General features: G+C 40.0%; 1 protein-coding gene across 1 annotated transcript in view; it reads right to left on the reverse strand.

Annotated features, from left to right (window-relative positions):
• The window catches only part of XRCC5 (X-ray repair cross complementing 5), an 80,923-nt gene that overhangs the window by 2,937 nt on the left and 58,439 nt on the right, over positions 1 to 19,547 (reverse strand). The window contains exons 17-19 of the mRNA XM_061148791.1: positions 11,593 to 11,702; positions 10,231 to 10,327; positions 8,357 to 8,424 (exon numbers count right to left, since the gene is read on the reverse strand). Coding sequence (XP_061004774.1) covers positions 8,357 to 8,424; positions 10,231 to 10,327; positions 11,593 to 11,702 — 275 coding nt within the window. The remainder of the gene's footprint in view (positions 1 to 8,356; positions 8,425 to 10,230; positions 10,328 to 11,592; positions 11,703 to 19,547) is intronic.

Consider the following 19,547-nt stretch of genomic DNA (forward strand, 5'->3'; position numbering starts at 1 on the left):
TGTGTCCTTTCATTCCTTGTGTGCCAAAACTTACTCGCGTGGCTAAGAAGGGCAAGAGGAAGGCTGCTCGTGCAGAACCGGGCGAGGCCGCGTCAGCACCTGGACGTGGCTATGACAGTCTGTTTCTGACTCATTCTCCCTCCTGGACTTTTTCCCCCTCAGTCAAAACCACCTCATCAATCATTGACTTCAATTCTGATTGAGAGATTAAGGAGTTCACCTTTCTCTAAGGACATGTATACATCTTTCTGTAGCCCTTTGCTGACTCTGAACTGGATCGTGGTCAGTCCTGGAAATCTATCCGTGGTTTAGGAGACAGAAGACGCTAGCAGTGGAGGCACAGCCTGAACACAACAGAATTGATCCATATCATCAATTCTACTTATTCATTCAGGTTGATTATTAATAAAGATACCCAATAAAGATACTCTATGTGGCACATAGAGATGAATGAGTCAGCAATCCACACGTGCATCTGCATGTGGGTTACATCTAAAGGTCAGACTCTGCTCCCAAATTAATTTTTATTTATGATTCTAATTATTATCAACATTAAAAATGATTTTTATTTTGTTCCTCTCCTACTATCATTAGCCCCCAGGTGATTTTCCCTACAACAAGAATATCAGCCTAAAGGATAAAGACATATCGAGTTGATGAGAAAAGAATAAAAAAGTAAAAAAAAATAAAATAAAATAAAAAAGTAGAGCTGTGTCTTACCAGAAGCCTCTGAGGACTACAAGTGACTGGTACCTTCAAACACAAACTCTGTGGTCTTAATCGTTTTGTAGTCCGTTATATCTTGTATTACCCCCTTAGAAACCTGACCCATAGTAGGTACGCATTGATGAATCTTGGAGAAGGAAATAGCAACCCACTCCAGTATTCTTGCCTGGAGAATCCCATGGGCAGAGGAGCCTGGCTAGCTACAGTCCATGGGGTTGTAAGAATCGGACATGACTTAGTGACTAAACCACTGATGAATCTAGAAAATTCCTAATGCTTTTTGGCACACAATCTCTGAAAGCTCCAATTCCCGTTCCCAAACCACCTGCAAAGCCCCTTTCACACTGCAATTAAGGATAAATTCAGATAGGACTGTCTGCACCATATGACCATAGTACATACCTTTAAACATAAATGGCACGTTTCTGAGATGAGGCCGAATTCCAGGAAGAAAGGAACGGCAGCAAATAAACTCTCCTTTCCATCAAGTGCTAAACATCTGGAGCTGATTTCCTGACAGATCTGCTTTATACTTCTGCTTAAGCAAATTACAGCTAAGAGCAGGCTGCCATCCATTATCCTTCCCACAGCCCCAGGCGAAGCTGATCTCTTACACTTATCACTCCTCACCATCAGAGTTTTTAACTACAAGTAATTTCCAGGCTGTGCATGACAGGGAAGCTAGAGATAAGCAGAGACTGGCCTGTTTTCTCAATAAAAGCAACAGATTCTCTGAATGCAGCCAAAAAGGGCACGAGTCAACACCTGACTTTTCTTATGTTCTTTCTCTCTGCAATATGCTGAAAAAAGAGGATAAATAGAAAAAAAAAAAAAAACAAAACAGTTGTGTGACACAGTCCTCCATCCTCAAGCCACCATCATGTACTTGGGGTTACCAAGAAAGAACCTTCTTACTTAGAGATCTTTATGAGATGGATAAACCACTACTTCTCAGGTACACTGAAATACAATCCTGGCCACAAGCAGAGAAACTGCATCTATCACTTCTATACAGAAGCTTGCAGCCCTATTCCTCCATTAAGACTAAAAACTAAAGATCAGCTTGTCCTAAGGCCCTTGCTGCTGCTGCTGCTGCTGCTGCTAAGTCGCTTCAGTTGTGTCCGACTCTGTGCGACCCCATAGACAGCAGCCCACCAGGCTCCGCCATCCCTGGGATTCTCCAGGCAAGAACACTGGAGTGGGTTGCCATTTCCTTCTCCAGTGCATGAAAGTGAAAAGTGAAAGTGAAGTCCCTCAGTCGTGTACAACTCTTCTCAACCCCCTTAACAATCCCCAAATTGAAAACATATGGTTTCTACCAGGTTGATTCCAACACCAAGGTCTAAACATACAATAGCATCATGAAGAATGAAAACCTGTTTGCATGTATTTTGTTTAAAATGACACACACTTAGGTTTCATTAATGCTATTTTCATGCTTTATAGGGAATACAGTTCAGCAGAGAAATCTGCAAACCACTGTGGGGAAAAAGAACCATATAATCGAGGCACTGTACATTTCCCAGTAACCCTGGGTAAGCCACTTGACCTTTCTATAACTAGCTCTCCTCAAAAATAAAATGGGAATACTACTACTGACCCCATTTAACTCTTGAGGTTGCACTGCTTCTCAGACGAAATAAAATATACAAAAAATGCCTCGTGGTATTGTAGATTTTATGTTCCAATTCCTAGGAATACAACCAATATATGTTTACCAAATGACAGGCACAAGAATACCCGTAGCATTTTTATTCCCAACTGCCAATGTTTAGAAACAACCAGTGTCCGTCATTAGGAGAATGGATGAAAAAATTGTGGTATAACCACAAAAGAGAATACTACATAGCTGTAATAAGAATGAGCAACTTTAACATCATGGATGAGTCATAAAAGGCATGATTCCAATTATACGAAGGTTGAGCTAGGCAAAACTACTCTCAAGTGACAGATGTCAGAATACTGGGTAGGGTATCAGGGAGCCGTCTGAGGTTTTGGAAATGCTCTGTATTTTGCTCTGGGTGGTGGGCACCCAGATATATGACTATGTAAGAATTGACCAGTGTTCACGTTTAAGATTTGTGCTTTTACTGTATGTTCTAGCTCAATAAAAAATTTAAAATCATATCTTAAAAATATCAAACTCTAAACAAATATAAAGTAACAATGTGATATTTTAATTACTGCTTTTCTTATACTAACATATAGAACTTCACTAGGGATTTAAGGCAGAAAAGGAAGAAAAGAACAAAGGAAAATGTCATGGGGTCCAACAGGGGCCAGCAGTCAGAGACAACTGTTCTCCAAAAATGATTCTTAATTCTAATCTTATAATCTTTCACAATGTTTGGGGGATCTTTTTTGAAAGAGAGAGTGTGAGAATCTTTTATGTACACTGGTGGCTGGTGGCATTCTATGGTGGAGGCATGAAAATGCATGGAGGTTACTATGGTTGAGTCCAGGGTCTGGACTCTAACCAGTTCTGCTGGCCATGAACTTGTGAGACACTGAGGAAGTCAACCTCACCTCTCCAGACTGCCTCTGGAAAATGACCAGATCACTAAGCTTTGAGCATCCATGATGCTAGGCTGGAAAAATCAATAAATGTCAACACCAATAAAGAAGGCTAGGTTAGGCAGCTATAAGGAAAACAAGTGCTAAAATGATGCCTTTTCCCCCACAGAGTTTGTATCAAATGATTACTTAGGCAAATCTCAGCCTTGGTATCCTGTGAGAAACAATATTCCAAAGCCATGGGAATAAATTCTCTTTCCTCTCTGAGCTCTTAATATGGAGTAAAAAGAATGGAGGGCTCAGTCCTACCACGGGATTCCTGGCCGGTGACACTACGAGATTGTAAGCACATCATTTGATGTCTCAGCCATAAGTTTCTTCACGTGTAAATAAAAAAAAGGAGTCTGGACCAGATCAGTATTTTTCAGGTTCTGTTCCCTGAGGGCTCTTCCAAGTCCTCAGGGCATGGGTAACCCCCAAATTTCCACTCCCACTGTCCATCAAGGGAGAGGTGTCACCCTTCTCTGTTTTATGTATCAGGCTTCCTTGTAAGCTTTCAGTTTTGAAAATAAAAACTCAGCTAGATCATCATTAGGATTCCTTCCAGCTGAATAAAATTCTATACAACTTAAGCCAGTATCCTCTGCCTTAGTTAAGGATGTGACTTGTTTAAATCCTTTCAGCCCAGGGCTTCTCATCATTCTTGGTTGTGAGGGTATCTACCTACTAGGAGTCAGTCGCATGCCCCCTGCTGTAACCACCTGGAATGTCTGTGGACAATGCCAATATCTCCTGGGGAATAAAATCACTCCTGGCTGAGAACTACTCTTTCAACCCTAACACAGGTTAGTAGGAAAAAATTTTAAAAAAATTTGTTTTATAAAGACGACAAACTTTGAATGAAGAATCAGCCTTTCCTGACCTTTTATAAGTCCAGGTCTCATGGACCATGGTTCCCTGGTCCTGGACTGTGATGCTCCTGGAGTGTGGCAGGATCAACAGGCACGACTCCCACCCACCACAGAGCCAAGCCCTGCGAGTGAGACGACAGAGGGGGCACAGGCGCTGCAGAGTCTCTCGATGTCGCAGATGGCAAGACTCCATCTTTTTATGGCTGAGCAGTATTCCACTGCGGAGAAGGCGATGGCACCCCACTCCAGTACTCTTGCCTGGAAAATCCCATGGACGGAGGAGCCTGGTAGGCTGCGGTCCATGGGGCTGCTAAGAGTCGGACTCGACCGAGTGACTTCACTTTTACTTTTCACTTGCATGCACTGGAGAAGGAAATGGCAGCCCACTCCAGTGTTCTTGCCTGGAGAATCCCAGGGACAGAGGAGCCCGGTGGGCTGCCGTCTATGGGGTCTCACAGAGTCAGACACGACTGAAGTGACTTAGCAGCAGCAGCAGCAGTATCCCACTGTGTATGTATACCACATCTTCTTTACTCATTCATCATCAATGGACACTTAGGTGTTTTTTTTTCCCCCCCGTATCTTTGTTATTGTAAATAATGCTGTGGTGAACACTGAGGTGTATATATCTTTTTGAAATATGGTCCTTGAGAAGATTATGCTAAGTGAAATAAGTCAGATAAAGAAAGATAAACACTGTATAATTTCACTCACATGTGGAATATAAAACAAAACCAGAACAACTGAACAAACCAAATGAACCAAAAACAAACCCACAGATAGAGAGAATAGACTAGTAGTTACCAGAAGGGAAGGCATGAGGGGAGGGTAAAATGGGTAAAGAGGGTCAACTGTATAGGGATGAATGGAAACTAAACTTTTGGTGGTGAGCACGTAGTGTATACAGAAGTTGAAATATAATGTTGTACACAGAAACTTACTAATGGTATAAAGCAACGTTAACTCAATAAAAATAAACAAAATAAAACTGGAGGAAAAAAAATATATATACAAACATCAAACATTAATGGCATGTCTAACTAACTACCAGAAAACAGAAAAAGTGAAAGAATTCACAAATGGAAAACAGGGGTTATATTTATATCTAGGCTTCAAAATGTAACAGAGGTATCAGTTATTGAAAGGAAAAGTGACTGTCTAAGCTTATGTCATGAGAGAACTTTCTATTTCTACAGCAAGAATGACTTACCTATATTCTCAAAGAATCATAAAATCCACACATTTCTAGAATATACTAGAGGGAAACAGCTGTCCTTAAGACGAGCAAGTGTAAAGTCATGATTTAATTTTCATGTAAAATGGGCATCCCTGAATCATCCTTTCAAATCATCAAAATTTAACAGCGATAAGGTGACAGTGTGCCAACTTTAAATAACTTATGGTCAATATCTTGAAAGAATTTTAACAGACTATAAGGATTGTTCTTCAATGTCTGATTACAGCCAAGTTTCTATAATTGATTCTTTGGGAAGTGACCAAACACAACAGCTGCTTTGAAGAAAATGTAAATGAGTATTTTATTGTGTGGTCAAAACTGATTATACTTCCATAACTTGTCTAAGATAAAAAGCTGAAGCATGTCTCTCCTATTAAAACTGCAAGGAATCAACTTCCATGAGCCAGAACTGTACTAATTCTCCCCATTATCATCCATGTGTACCTTTTCCCTTGCACAATTCTCTCCAAAAATCAACAGGTGCCATTTAAAAATTTTTTTAACATAGAGGACTAAGTTTTCATTCTGGAAAAAAATTTTAAAAAAAGGGCTCCTGTGATACTGAAGCAGACACAAAAGCATAATCTTATAGGTCAGACATGACAGTGTGTGCCGAGAGTCAGTCACAACAGCAAGCTTCATTCACTCTGCTGTGTTGACCGTGTTCTCTCTCTCTTCAAACATGATGATGTTTTCGGAGTTGTCTTAAATCGCAACCAACTGAAATCAGTTCTGTTGATATTAGACACCCACCCATATCTAGTCTTCACTGAAATTCCTCTTTGCAGCTTCATTACCAGACATTAAAATTACTGATGGTTATGCTCTGTGCTCTTAAATTCCAAAGGTGATATTGCATTTGCAACAAAGACTAAGGCTCAGACACTTGCAGGAAGCACATTATCCTTCGCTTTCTTCCTTTTCTCGTATTATGGCCTCACGCAACTGTGATACCTTCAGTTAAGAGGTAATGCTGGGGGGAAAAGACTGCCTTTTCAGGTCAGGGCTTTCGGCTTCCTCCCAAAACTGTAACATGTACTCAACTCTCAACTGGATAATAGATTTTTTTGAATGCAATAATGATTAAAATTAAACTATCTGCCTTATTTTACCTGTTTACCAAAAACTGATTGATAAGCCTTCACTCTACATGGTTTTATGTGTCAACTTCACTATGCTATGGTGCTCAGCTGTCATGGCAAACACTAGATGTTGCTGTGAAGGTATTTTATGAATGTGACTAACATTTGCAATCAGCTGACTAAGTAAAAGAAGGTTACCCTCAATAATGCTGGTAAGCCTCATCCAATCAGCTGAAGGAATTATGCCCCTGGAATGTAATACAGAAATCCTGCCTAAAAAAAAAAAAAAAAAAAAAAAAGAAATCCTGCCTTAATTTCCAGCTTGCTGGCCTGCTCTATAAATGCCAGATTTGCCAGCCCCCACAATTGTGTAAGCCAGTTCCTTAAAATGAATCAATCCCCACTCCATACCCTCCCCCCACACACAGTGTTGGTTCTCTCTGCAGAGCCCTGAATGACACACCCTAGTTCAAGGGGGAAGTATTATCATGCCACTGTATAAAGTAACCAATAGAAATAGAACCAGTGACAGGGCACTCGGAAGCCCACAGTACTCAGTCTTGATTGGCAGCAGTGGGTACAGACATCACAGAACCTTCTCTGAGACAACAGTCAGCATCTTAAACAATGCTTCTTAAATCCTGAGATCTTACTTCCTGAGAGCAGGGGCCATATCTGTTCTTTAACAAAATGCTTTTGCCAGGCAGAGGGCTTAACAAAAAGTCTTGTATATTCTCATTTCTTTGCCAAACAATATCATGTTTTTTGCCAAATGTATTTTCTGAACTGAAAATTCAAGAGTTTTAAACTCTGGCCTGAGTTTAGCCCATAGATGAACATCTCTGACCTTGTTTCCGCCATTCCCTTAGATTCCTGTTCATCAGTCCCTGACCAAGCTCTCTCTTAGTTAATTTTTGAGTCTCCGTTGCTTCCTCCTGCTACCCTGTAAGCAAATGAGTCTCTAGAGGGTGGGGGCGCTGTTTTACCCTTCAGTACAGTGCCCGGCACACAGCAGAGGCTTAGCACACAGCCGACAGTGGCCATGTGCTGTGCCAGCAAGGCTGGGGCAGCCACTGACTGTAAACAACACTGGATGTTATGAGCCACATGCTTTTGAGCTACTCAACTTAATTTCATTGAAATTTCGTCACAAATCTGCAGTATAATGAAGAAGAACTGAGCTAAATAGCTGTTTTTGACTCACAACTGAATCAGATGTGATGCTCATTCTCCACATAGGAAGACACCAAGTATGTTGACCATTTGCATCAATATGAAGTCCATGGGGCCTGCATGCCCGGGGTGTGTTACTATGAAGACCTGGATGTGCCTTATGTTGGAACACTAGTGTTGTTCTACCTTGCTGCACCTTACAACTACCTGAGGGGCCTTAAAAACTCAAAACCACATTCCAAATGCATTTCAGACCCATTTTAGGGGAGAGTAAGGGGTCATCTATATATACATATATTTTTATATATATATATATATATATATATATATATATATATATATATTTCTTTTTTTGTTGTTAAAAATTAACTCCCTGGTGACTAATGTGTAGCCTGGGTGGGGATCACTGGGCTGATGGATTTCCTAGCCTTAACCAGGGTCTACTATGGATCACAAACTCTAGAGGTACTGAAGTGCAATTGTAGGTGAGTTCTAGAAACATTATCGTAGCTTATGGCAAACTGAGTGAGATTACAATTTCTCCTATGAGGATGCTGCAGCTGAAGCAATTTGCCTGTTGGTTGAGTAAAGAATGGTACAGTAATTTAATTTAGTTATCCCTAGAATTTTACTTCTTCAAGGAAGAATGAGCACCAAGAAAATAATCTCCCCTGCAATAATTCATCTAAAGACAGGGAGCTACCCCACAATACCTGTTTGGCTTCCTCAGCAGTGACAGAGCTTCCAGGGGCTTCATCTTTGGTGATCAGAGTAACTCCATCTATAAAGTAATTCACAAAGGAAAATGCAAGCACAGAGACTCAAGCCCAATCCCACCTTCCTTTCCACCACCTCATCCCAGCTTTGCATGGGAGATTTTGGGAATTATTAATATAAAGGTGCTCTTCTCTATAGGAAATATAAAGCTTTATGAAAGGCGCTGAACTCACATCGTTTTTTACATCCTCCATCACCCTTTCTCCCATGTTTGCTTGTAGAAAATGAAGGCCACATCACAAATGCTACCTGCTGTGTGAAGTCTTTCTTGATTGAATCTCTCCCTTAGAACTCTCAGATCACTTTGTTTATCCCTTTGAAATAGCTCTCACCATACTGTATCCTGTATGACTGTAAATATTTTATCCCTCCTAACAGATTATACTTTCTCTAGGGCAGGGATTACATTTTATTCATTCTTATATTTCCCTCAGTGTAATTCATAGCAGGAGCTCAGTAAATAAATGCAAATTGAGTAACGATGCTTTTGTCCAAACCCATTAGGTACCAGATACGGGAATCTGCAGACTTTCTGACTTCTAGCAGTGTGACCAGCTTTTGATGGAATTGCAGAAAGCTAAGGTCTGAAGGAAAAACGCTCTTACAAAGATCTTGTCTATCATTTAGCCCAGAGTGTTGAGTTGAGCTCAGTGAGAGCAAATTAAGGATGGAAAATCTACCCTTTAGTTTTCTCTTCTTAAGATTTTCTTCTGTCTCAAATGGTTGATGCACAAAACACTCTCAGAAAAGCACATGCATTTAACATCCATTTGTACCTAGAAATGGCACAGGTCATGTGTATTCTCTCAACAGGATATATATATGTATCTTGTGTATGTCCTGCAAACTTCTTTTAAGCAAGCAATATACTGGAGGCATTCAATAGCTACCAAAACCAATCTCTTTCATCTACTCGGTCGACAGCAGAGACACAAAAGTGATTTGAGTAAGCCCCATTCACCACCTATTCTAATTGCTTTTGCTCCCCAGTGTAGAAGTTAAAGGGCTGAAAAATTAACTGTCAGGGAAACGGTTGTCTGTGTGATGAAAAACTGCCTGTTAGAAGCTGGAGATAGGCATGTGACTCCTTTTTTACAGAGTCTGCACAGAAGGACAGGTTGAAACTAATTTGGGGGCTCTACTTCAAGTAAGAAGTTTTGTACTTTGCAACATCATTGTTTTCATAATAGGTACTTTTAACAGGTAATATCTTGTGTTTTGGTTCTGAAAGAAATTCAAGGCATGTTAAAGGAAATGGGCAAATGGCATGATAGAAATCAAACAACAAGCCAAAAAGTGAAAGAATGTTTGTTGCCCTCTTCCTATGTTTAATTTGCATTGGTCACTATGAATAAGTGAGTGGCTTTGATGCATGAAGACGCTGGTTGGCTAATATAAAATGCCCAAGAACATGGCAATGAAAGATGGAGGAGGGCAAACTGTGGGGGAGATTAATGAAAGTGCTATGGATCCAGCAGGACTTACAGGTCTAAGAATCTGAGACAGGGATCAATGAATGCCTATACAGCTTCTTCAGTCATCAAACAGAAAGCACAGTCATGAAAGGGCCACACTACACAAAGAGTTTAAGATGGGACTTATATGTTTACCTATTATTTATCACTTTGTATTTCCGCTTATTAATCAAGATTTTTAGTTTACCAAATACTGAGCATTTCCCAAATCCACATGGAAAAATCCACATGGGAAGTCATCAGGTCCTCACGTTACACATCACACAATATATTTAGAATTTATACTTGGAAAATATAGCATAACTTTTTGGAGAAAAAGACAAATGACACCTTACCATGGACGACAATTTCCCAGAAATGATTTAATTGTTTAATTTCCACTTTCTCTCGAAGGGCTTTCAGGAAATTGTTAAAGCGCTGCTCTTCTGAAAACTGTGGGAGCGTGTGGGGGTAGGGAAGGTGGCAGGTCAGAGCTCATACAGAAACAAATTCACCCCCAAAGTGTTTTATATACATATATACACAAAGCCACCATATTTATTAAAAACACATAAAATGTTCTTCTTTGGTAAATTTCAGCTTCGTTTGCTGGAAGTTGTAAATCTTTCCATCTGTTGAAGGCACAGAAATTTCCATAGCCGCCCAGGTTTTTTTCGTGGCCTGGTACTTTGTTCTTTTAAGTTTTAATATAGACAAATTCAAACAGAGCAATTTAGTGGATGCTGTGTGCCCATCACCTTTGTAACATCTATACCCTCACTTTCTCCCACGACTCTTGGATTGTTGTGAAGCAAATTTCAACCATATTAGCTCATCTATCAATATGCAATATTTAAAATATAGACTTAAAAAATTCACAAAAAATTAATAAGAGTAATAACCAGTCAGTATTCACATATTCCCAACTTTCTTTTTATATTTTTAGTTTAAAAAAGGTCATTAAGATTGACTGATATGTCTCGAAAGCCTCTTTGGCTCCTCTTCCACCTTCTTCTCTCTCTTTTTTGGAATCCAATCACCTGGTAATTTAAAGGACACGTGCTGGCAACAGTGCACAGAAGTGTTGTCAGACACTCCATCCAGGCAGAGGGGGATGTGTGCACTAAAAACTATTTCCACTACCTTTTCAGCTAAGCAAATCTTTCTCCACCTGACTGAGTCATCCTTCGTCTTATACTGACTCTATTTGGCCAACATTTTGATATTTATCTGTAGGGCATTTGGTTTATCTACTTCTGACTCTTTCATCCCATTCTAATTTTAACAATATTTTTATTTTCTTATCACTTTTTGTAACTACCTAAACAATTCAAGAAGTAATTTGGTCATTCACTCAATCCTCTCAATAATTATGTAACTGTATTTTCTCCATCCATTTCCCTAAAATAGCCAAATAGAATCCAATAGAAGAGAAATTTGGTTGGCTCAATAAGTAGAAATCATAAAGCCAGGGCTATAGTGTAATAAAAAGCTAACTCCGAGGGATACAACATCCCAGTCACCCACCCATCTTTATTCTTCCTCAGAAATGACAGCAATAGTAACATGAGCTAGTCATTTCTACTCCTCTTGGCACATGTTGCTCTTCACAGGAAGGATGATTATTTTTAAAGCCCAGGCTTATCTGTGGGGTGCTGTATGTCTCTCCGCTGTGATGGTGGCCAACTGTTTAGGAAGAGGACACAGGATAGAGTTACCTGAATGGCTTCTTCCCTGAAGGCTTTGATGCAGTCCATGCTCTTCATGAAATAGAGTGTTTCGTTAGTATCCAAAAACTGCTCGATGTGATTTGTTAGCTGGTGACTTGCTAGAACATAAGACAATAAATTTATTTTCCTTGATCTGAATGATGCTTGTTAGAGAGAATGGATGCTCCTGCATGCCTGTAAGTAGTGTGTTTTTACGGATCAAGAGCCTCCCTGGTGGTCTGTTTGCGCAAAAGCCATTCCTCTTTTAAGGGGGTGGATGGGAAGGAAAGATGAGATGCAGAATGCTGATTTCAAAAGTCTACATTTAAAAGGCTTGGATATACTTACATTTGTCAAGAAATAAAATTTCTTAAGTGCTTAGAATTATAGCTAAATGTTCCTTTTGGAATTTCAAACATTTAGCTGTTATTGCTTTTTATTTACCCCCCAAAATTGAGGGGCCATTTGGATATTTCAAAACTGCATTTCCTGATAACGTCATCGAAAACAGATCTTCTATTTCCTCCCCTAATTCCACTCAGGATAAATGTCAAATAGTGTCAGACAAAGAAAATTAATCAGCCAGGGACACTCCACCCTCTTCTAATCACAGGTCACATTAGAAAAGACCAGCCCTCAACTTAATTTGGTAATATCCCCATAGAATGGAAAATCATTGCTACTTATCCTCTGCCTGTAGCTGAATCTTAAGAGTCTCTAAGGTACTCAGCACTCTACAAAGCCATGGATACTTAACAAACGATAATGGTCAGCAAGCAACGTCATAAGTAGTACAGAAAGAGGAAATGCATTAATAACGTTACGGTTTCCAAGGTGGGCTGCAATTTGAGACTGCCTCATAAACAAAACATTCTTCATTTAAAAAAAAGCAGAGGAAATTAAAACATAAAGTCATCAGGGAACTTAAAGTGGTTAAGCAGGTCAAAACAGACCCTTAAGATCTGGGTGGAAGAACAAACCAAGGAGACGTGCACAAGTCATGACCTAAAGGCTCATTCTTACTTGCTCCCTGAAACTGCTCACTAGCTGGCTGTTCAGCAATTTGTGCTGATGGTCAAGACATTCTAAGAGTGCACGTTTGCCATTGTTGTGGCCTCACCTGAGCTTTCCCATAGCTATGAATGTGCGCCTGCAGTACTAATGAAAATACTTTCAAGGCTTCCCTCTAAAGGCTAACGGCCACTAGCTGAATCACAGTGACGGGAGCACTGCTCAATACCTTATGAAAAGACATGAAATGCGGTGCCATCAACTTATTTGCTAAGGATCCTGTAGCATGTGGAAAGGATTAAAAAACTGCATGAAGTATTTCCAAATATAATAACTTTGCAGCAAGTGAAAACATCCTGGTAACCATTTCATCTTTTCTACCAACTAGGAGATTATGATCTCCATCACAATGAAGTACTTAACCAACTTGAGGTATTAAAGAAACACTTCTGAAATTTCAGAAATCTTTACCTGTGTATCCTACAGCAGTGAATTAACATCCAACTGTGATTCAAAGCAGAGAAGGAATGTTTGGATAGGACTTTTTAAACAAAGTTTTAAATAATACAACCCTGTAAGCAGAGCAGAAAACTATCAACAAGAAGCTGAAACCAACAGAAGCTATCTCCCTCTTTTAGCCTGGAAAGGTAAAGTAAGAGAAATGTTTGATATTTTCATTCAAGCAGCCTGCTTTCTCAGATAGTCTGATATCAAGTTCACTCGGTGTTTCTTATCTGGGCACAAATGAGAATTTTTAAAGGCCAAAGGCAATAATCCCAGAGATGTCACGTTTCTCATTTCTTTTGAAATGAGAATGAGGAAATCTCTGCAAGTTATAATGTAAAGCTATAATATTCCTCTTTGCTTGATACAGTGATTATTTTAATTTAGCCTAGTACATACTTGGAAGGAAAGTTATGACCAACCTAGACAGCATATTAAAAAGCAGAGACAATACTTTGCCAACAAAGGTCTGTCTAGTCAAGGCTATGGTTTTTCCAGTAGTCATGTATGGATGTGAGAGTTGGACTATAAAGAAAGCTGAGCACCAAAGAATTGATGCTTTTGAACTGTGTTGTTGGAGAAGACTCTTGAGAGTCCCTTGGACTGCAAGGAGATCCAACTAGTCCATCCTAAAGGAGATCAGTCCTGAATATTCATTGGAAGGACTGATGCTGAAGCTGAAACTCCAATACTTTGGCCACCTGATGTGAAGAGCTGACTCACTTGAAAAGACCCTGATGCTGGGAAAGATTGAGGGTGGGAGGAGAAGGGGACGACAGAGGATGAGATGGTTGGATGGCATCACTGACTCAATGGACATGGGTTTGGGTGGATTCCGGGAGTTGATGGACAGGGAGGCCTGGCGTGCTGTGGTTCATGGGGTCGCAAAGAGTTGGACACGACTGAGCGACTGAACTGAACACATATTTACTGTGTAACTGTGACATATAAGATGCTATGCTATGTTCTAAAGGAGACACGATTAAGTTGAAGATAAGATCCTTGCCCTTGGGGAGTTTCCACGCTAATAGAGAATATAACACATATACATAAAAATAGTAACAGGAGGTAAACATGAAGAGCGCTGAGTGGTACAGAAATATATCAACTAATCTGAATTTTAAAAACTCTTTGGTGATTATAAGAAAGCTTTGTGAATTAACATGGCTTTTTTGCTGGGCAATGAATGAAAAATAGAAGTTGGCTATCAGACAGCAAAAAAACAGAATGAGCAAAAGTATAAAGCAGAGAGGTGGGAAAGCATGGGGTGTATGTGGAGAAAAGCACTCGGTCCAGCACATCGAGCCCATGGCCAGGAGTAGTGAAGAAAAAGGAGGAGAGGCAGGAGGGAAGGGTGTCCCAAGGAGAATGAACAGTGTGCGTGAGGAGCTGGGGCAGGACAGAGAAAGTGCAGGAAAAAAAGGGTTCAAGACCAAGCCTTTAAGGAACCTCAGGATTCAGAGGCTGTACAGAGGAAAGGCTGCTGACAAAGGAGGCCAAGAAGGGGTGGTCAGGGAGGCAGGAGAGAGTCAGGAGGGTATGGCACCACAGATACTAAGAGAAGAAATTATCTGAAGAGGAGAATTGTCTACTGTGTTATAAAGTGTTACATAAATAATATTACACATTATTATTACATAAATTCTGCAAGGAAAAGAGTGCAATGAGCACAGAAGATGAAGGACTCTAAAACATAGGGTGTCCTTGGGCCCGGGAGCCCATGAAACAACTAGACAGTGCTGAATTGCTCTGCAAAAAACAATCTCTGTACCCATCTTTATCTTGAATTTTGATGGTGTGCACATGCGCGCACACACACACACACACACACACAACTGCCACCTTATAGAAAAAAATATTCAAAAGAAGCTAAAATAAAGCCAATGCGAAAGCCAATAATCCATTTGCAATAATGATATGGATAAGAAAGAACACAAAGAAAAGGAAGTAGCAGTCTCAATACTCAGTTTCCATTTAAGAATGACATCCTTATGTATCTGTGGGCCCATCTGGATTTAGTTTTCTTATTTACATGTTAGACTGTTCTGTCCTTTTCCCCAGAAGGGTCAGAACCCAGGTAGATAAACATACCCAAACTTCAGATAAACCCAATGAATACACAGAATCACTCTGTCCTTCTCAAAACAATCAGTTATGTGGTCTGTGCATCTGGCCCCCTACCTAGACTATTTTGTGGCTGATTATAATGAACCTTTTAACCAGTGAATAGATGTGATGGATGATGCTCTAATACACTGAATATCAGAATGGGATGTGGATAAGGGACCTCTCATCCAAACTTTGGTGGCATTTTCCTGCCATTTTTAATAAATGTAAAAATGCAGAAATGGCTGACAAAAGTAATCTAACTCTGGCTGGATTATGCTTTTGATTCCCCCTCTTCTCCTCTTCCTCATATAGGAAATGTTGAGCATTGGGGTGCTTTCTGCTGCTTCCAAATCAATCACAGTGTTCACACTCAGTAAATCATAGCCCCAACTATAATTCACCAAAATGCTTTTTCAGAATTACTCAGAGGCTCAATAATACTCATTAGCAGCTAATATAAAAAATGGCCACTAGAAGGGCCATCCGTCTTAGGATAGTAGTTCAGGCAAAGGTTGTCATTTATCTCAAGAAGTCTTCAAAATCAAGATGTCTATTCTGGATTTCAAACCTGTCTGTTTTGGATTTTGAGGTTTTTAATAGGGGCATTAATATATTAACCTAGAATCTGACATGAGTACAGATCGTTAAGACCCAAAATGAGTCTTCATACTTATTATACTTTAGTGTTATATTAAAATCTTATCAAGATTCAAAAGTGTTATGTAAGAGGAAAATGGTGGTGTTTTTTTGATCTGAAATGTATGCTTTTTCTCTCTCTCCAGAAAACCTTTAAACACCTTCCAAAAGTGAAAGGGATAGTTGCTCAGTCCTGTCTGACTCTTTGAGACCCCATGGACTACAGCCCACCAGGCTTCTCCTGTCCTGGAACTTTGCACACAAAAATACTGGAATGGATTGTCATTCCCTTCTCCAAGGGATCTTCCCAACCCAGGGATCAAATCTCGGTCTCCCGCACTGCAGGCAGATTCTTTACCATCTGAGCCACCAGGGAAGCCCCCAAAGTTCTACAAAACGAATCATCCCCCCTCCTGCTGCTTAGTCATGACCACCTGGGGCCGTGTGCTTGCTGGCCTCTGACTTGACATTTACTTACTCCTCTCTTTTCTGCAAAGATGTTTCCAACAAACTGAAAGAAAGTCATTTACTGAGGGTTTTTTTCCCTCTATCCTACAGAGCCAAAAGAGCAAGTAGTTCACTCAACTGTCACACGTTGTATATAAGGGACTAGAAAGCTATCTCAAATGATTTTGCTGAACCTAGGCATCATTCAGGATGTTTCTCAATTTTCTTCTCGTGATCTCAATGCCTTATGTGAATTTTACTTATTGAAGAGGTGCACATTTTACAGATGTCAGCAGTTAAATCATTTTAAAATGTTCAACAGTTTACATAGTCAACGACAAGGGCATCTTTGTTAAAGAAAATAAAGTGACAGTAAAAAATCTAATATTTAAATTAAAAAAGTATATGATCAGGTCAGTCATTAAGAGAATTAAAAAGGAGTAACATCTATCAGTAACAAATAAAAATCTAAGCAAGCAGTTCAGTTTATAGCCAATGAAATCCACATGTAAATTACTATCACTGTTTTCAAAGTAAAAAGTTAACAAGAAACATTTGCCTGGTAAGAAAACAAGTCTGTGTTTTAATACAGGGAACAAAAATCAGTCACAAAGAGGCTTCCCTGTGTCTCAAATAGCGTATAAACTGGCCATTGTGGGTAGAGGCTTTGTGCGTTATCAGCCAGGGTCCAAAGAGAAGAACAGAAATCACTGAATATTTAACCCAAGAAATTTAATGCAGGCAACTGTTAACACAGGTGATAAAGAACTGTAAAGCCAACTATGGGCGCTATAACCCAGAGATTAGAAATAGCAAGAAGCCCCTAGTACCCCCTGGCACCACAGGGGAACAAGAACAGAGCAGAAAGAGGTAAGAGGAGGGGATAACTAAAGCCTGCCCTCTGGGAGCAGAAACCATGGAGGACTTGGAGATGCTGCCCCACTTGGGGGGGGGGGGGCGGTGGGGAAGAGAAATACTCTGGCTTCTCCCTCCCTCCTTACTTCTCACCAATCTCTCACCAGGATCTGAACCTGTAGGGAGCCAGTAGCTGTGGGAGCCTGGAAGATGCAACCTGCGGGGACAGGCCCTACCCCACTCCTCCCCGCAGACCCCAGGCACCCAGGGAAAGGGTGAGCAGAGGACCGAGGGGCCACTGGCACAGTGGGTTATCATGAACCCACAGGAGTGCATGCCCCATTTACACATCAGATATTTGCAGGAGACAGAAATTAACAAAGCATTCTTGAACTTAAATAATAAAGGAATATAAAGTACATAGGACTTTTCTTCATTACTGAACCCTTCCCATGGTGTTCATGACCTTTAAGGAGTCAAATGCACTTCAGGGAATGTAAGAACAAAAAGAAGGCATCCTAAATATTTTCCCTCTAAATGACATAAGATGTGCTGATTTATTTCTTTAAATACCCTTTTGACTTCTACTTCTAAAAGAATTTGGATTTATGATCCCAGGAATTTGTCCTGAATGTTGTGCTTCTTGGTCTGGTTTTATTGCTGTCTTTAGTTTTGCAGTCTTTAATGAAATCTGCTTACTGGGGAAAAATAAATCACTGGTGACAACAAGAGAAACTAAGAACCAGGGGTAAAGGATAAGCGTTATGAACCTGAAAGTGACATTCAATTGTTGTCTCGTTTTTAAGCAGGTGGACTGTGGAGTGGACACAGCTCTGTCCTGCCTTTTACCTCTGCCCCACCCTTCTCCCTTTAAGAAACTGTTCTGCTAGACTCTTTGCCCCAAATTTCCTCATGTAGCAGACAGAAGAAGTTGCCTGCCTCCCTTGAAAGAACAGAAAAAGTCAGCAGATATGAGAGAGAATACCACAGCTATAATATTATGCATGACCAGTGGCACAGGAAATTGAACTAAGGTATGTAAAAGCGCTGACCACTTCAACAGTACAGATACAGCCCTGGTAGTTGTTTTTCATTATTAATATTTTTCTTACCAGTAACTAAAAAACTCAATTAAAACTTCACCATTTAAGCTCTGTAAATTAAGTCACAGCCCATTTTTTCATGCTTAACGATTTTCTCATTAAGTGCAGTAATTTCTTACAAATTGCACTAATAAAAGTAAGTCTTGCTGGGTGTTTTCCCCCTCTTTTTAAATGCTGCCTTTTCATTGATGTGTTAAATTAAAACCCCAGGCACAAAGAGCGGAGTAAATGCAAAGTCTTTATTGTTCAGACTCCAATCGGCAGACTATGAGATCTCTCTCATTTTATTTTTGTTTTCATTTGAGCTAACTGTGAGGCCTACTTTGTAGCCACAGGAAGAAAGATTTTGAAGGTCTCTTGGTCTTAGCTCACTCTAGAAAACAAGTGATAATGTAAGCTAATGAGAAGCTAGAAAAATGGCATTTGGTTCAGCCCACTGCCTTCAAGATCAGTTTATGAGCGGGAACATGACGACAAGACCTTTTCATTCTGGATGAATAATATTTCTCATCTTAAATAACTTGGGTGTAAGACTAGATCTGTCCCCAAGTTAGTTTTTAGGCTTGCTGGTCGGTGGGTGGCAGTTTTATGGTATTCTATGGCCTTTCAATTTTTTATTAAAAATTCTATTTATTTATTCCATTTAACTATTAAAGACCCACCAAATACATCCCATGAAACCTGAAGATTATCAGTTCATATTTACAAGGCTTATAGCAATTAACTAAAGACCAAAGAATATCCACTCTTTAGTCTAACTAATTCCTTCGTTTCCAAACAGGAGTGTACTTTAAGTAGTGCAAATCGGGGGCATGACGCTAACATAAGGAAGAAACGCAAGGAAGTCCTTTTCATCAAACGAGGAAGTGATATCTTCAGCTCACTTATATAATGTACATGCTATATGCTTGGAAGTACGTGTTGAAGATGGGAGTAGGGAGTGGAGAGGGCAGAGAAAGAGTATCTTCATAATTTTCTAAGGTCCTAAAACAAATGTTCAATTCTACAATGGTGAAGCATACTAAAATAAGATATTTTACTAAATACTGCAGTGATACAGAAGAATTCAGAATTAAACCATCTAGATTCCATTCTGGATGAGTAGTGGGAAAGAGGCAGAATGCAAGATGACAGTATTTGGTACTGTAGGCATTTTATAGTCTCTGTCCAGCTTCATACCTGGGTGGATGCCATCAAACTAATACGGGAAGTAGGCAGAGGGAACCAAGCAGACGCAGAAAAGAGGGCAGCCAAGAGAAAATGCTGGGACAGGAGACCAATCTGGCAGTGGGATCCAAT

Source organism: Dama dama, chromosome 8, assembly GCF_033118175.1.
Source record: "Dama dama isolate Ldn47 chromosome 8, ASM3311817v1, whole genome shotgun sequence".
Taxonomy (NCBI): Eukaryota; Metazoa; Chordata; class Mammalia; order Artiodactyla; family Cervidae; genus Dama; species Dama dama.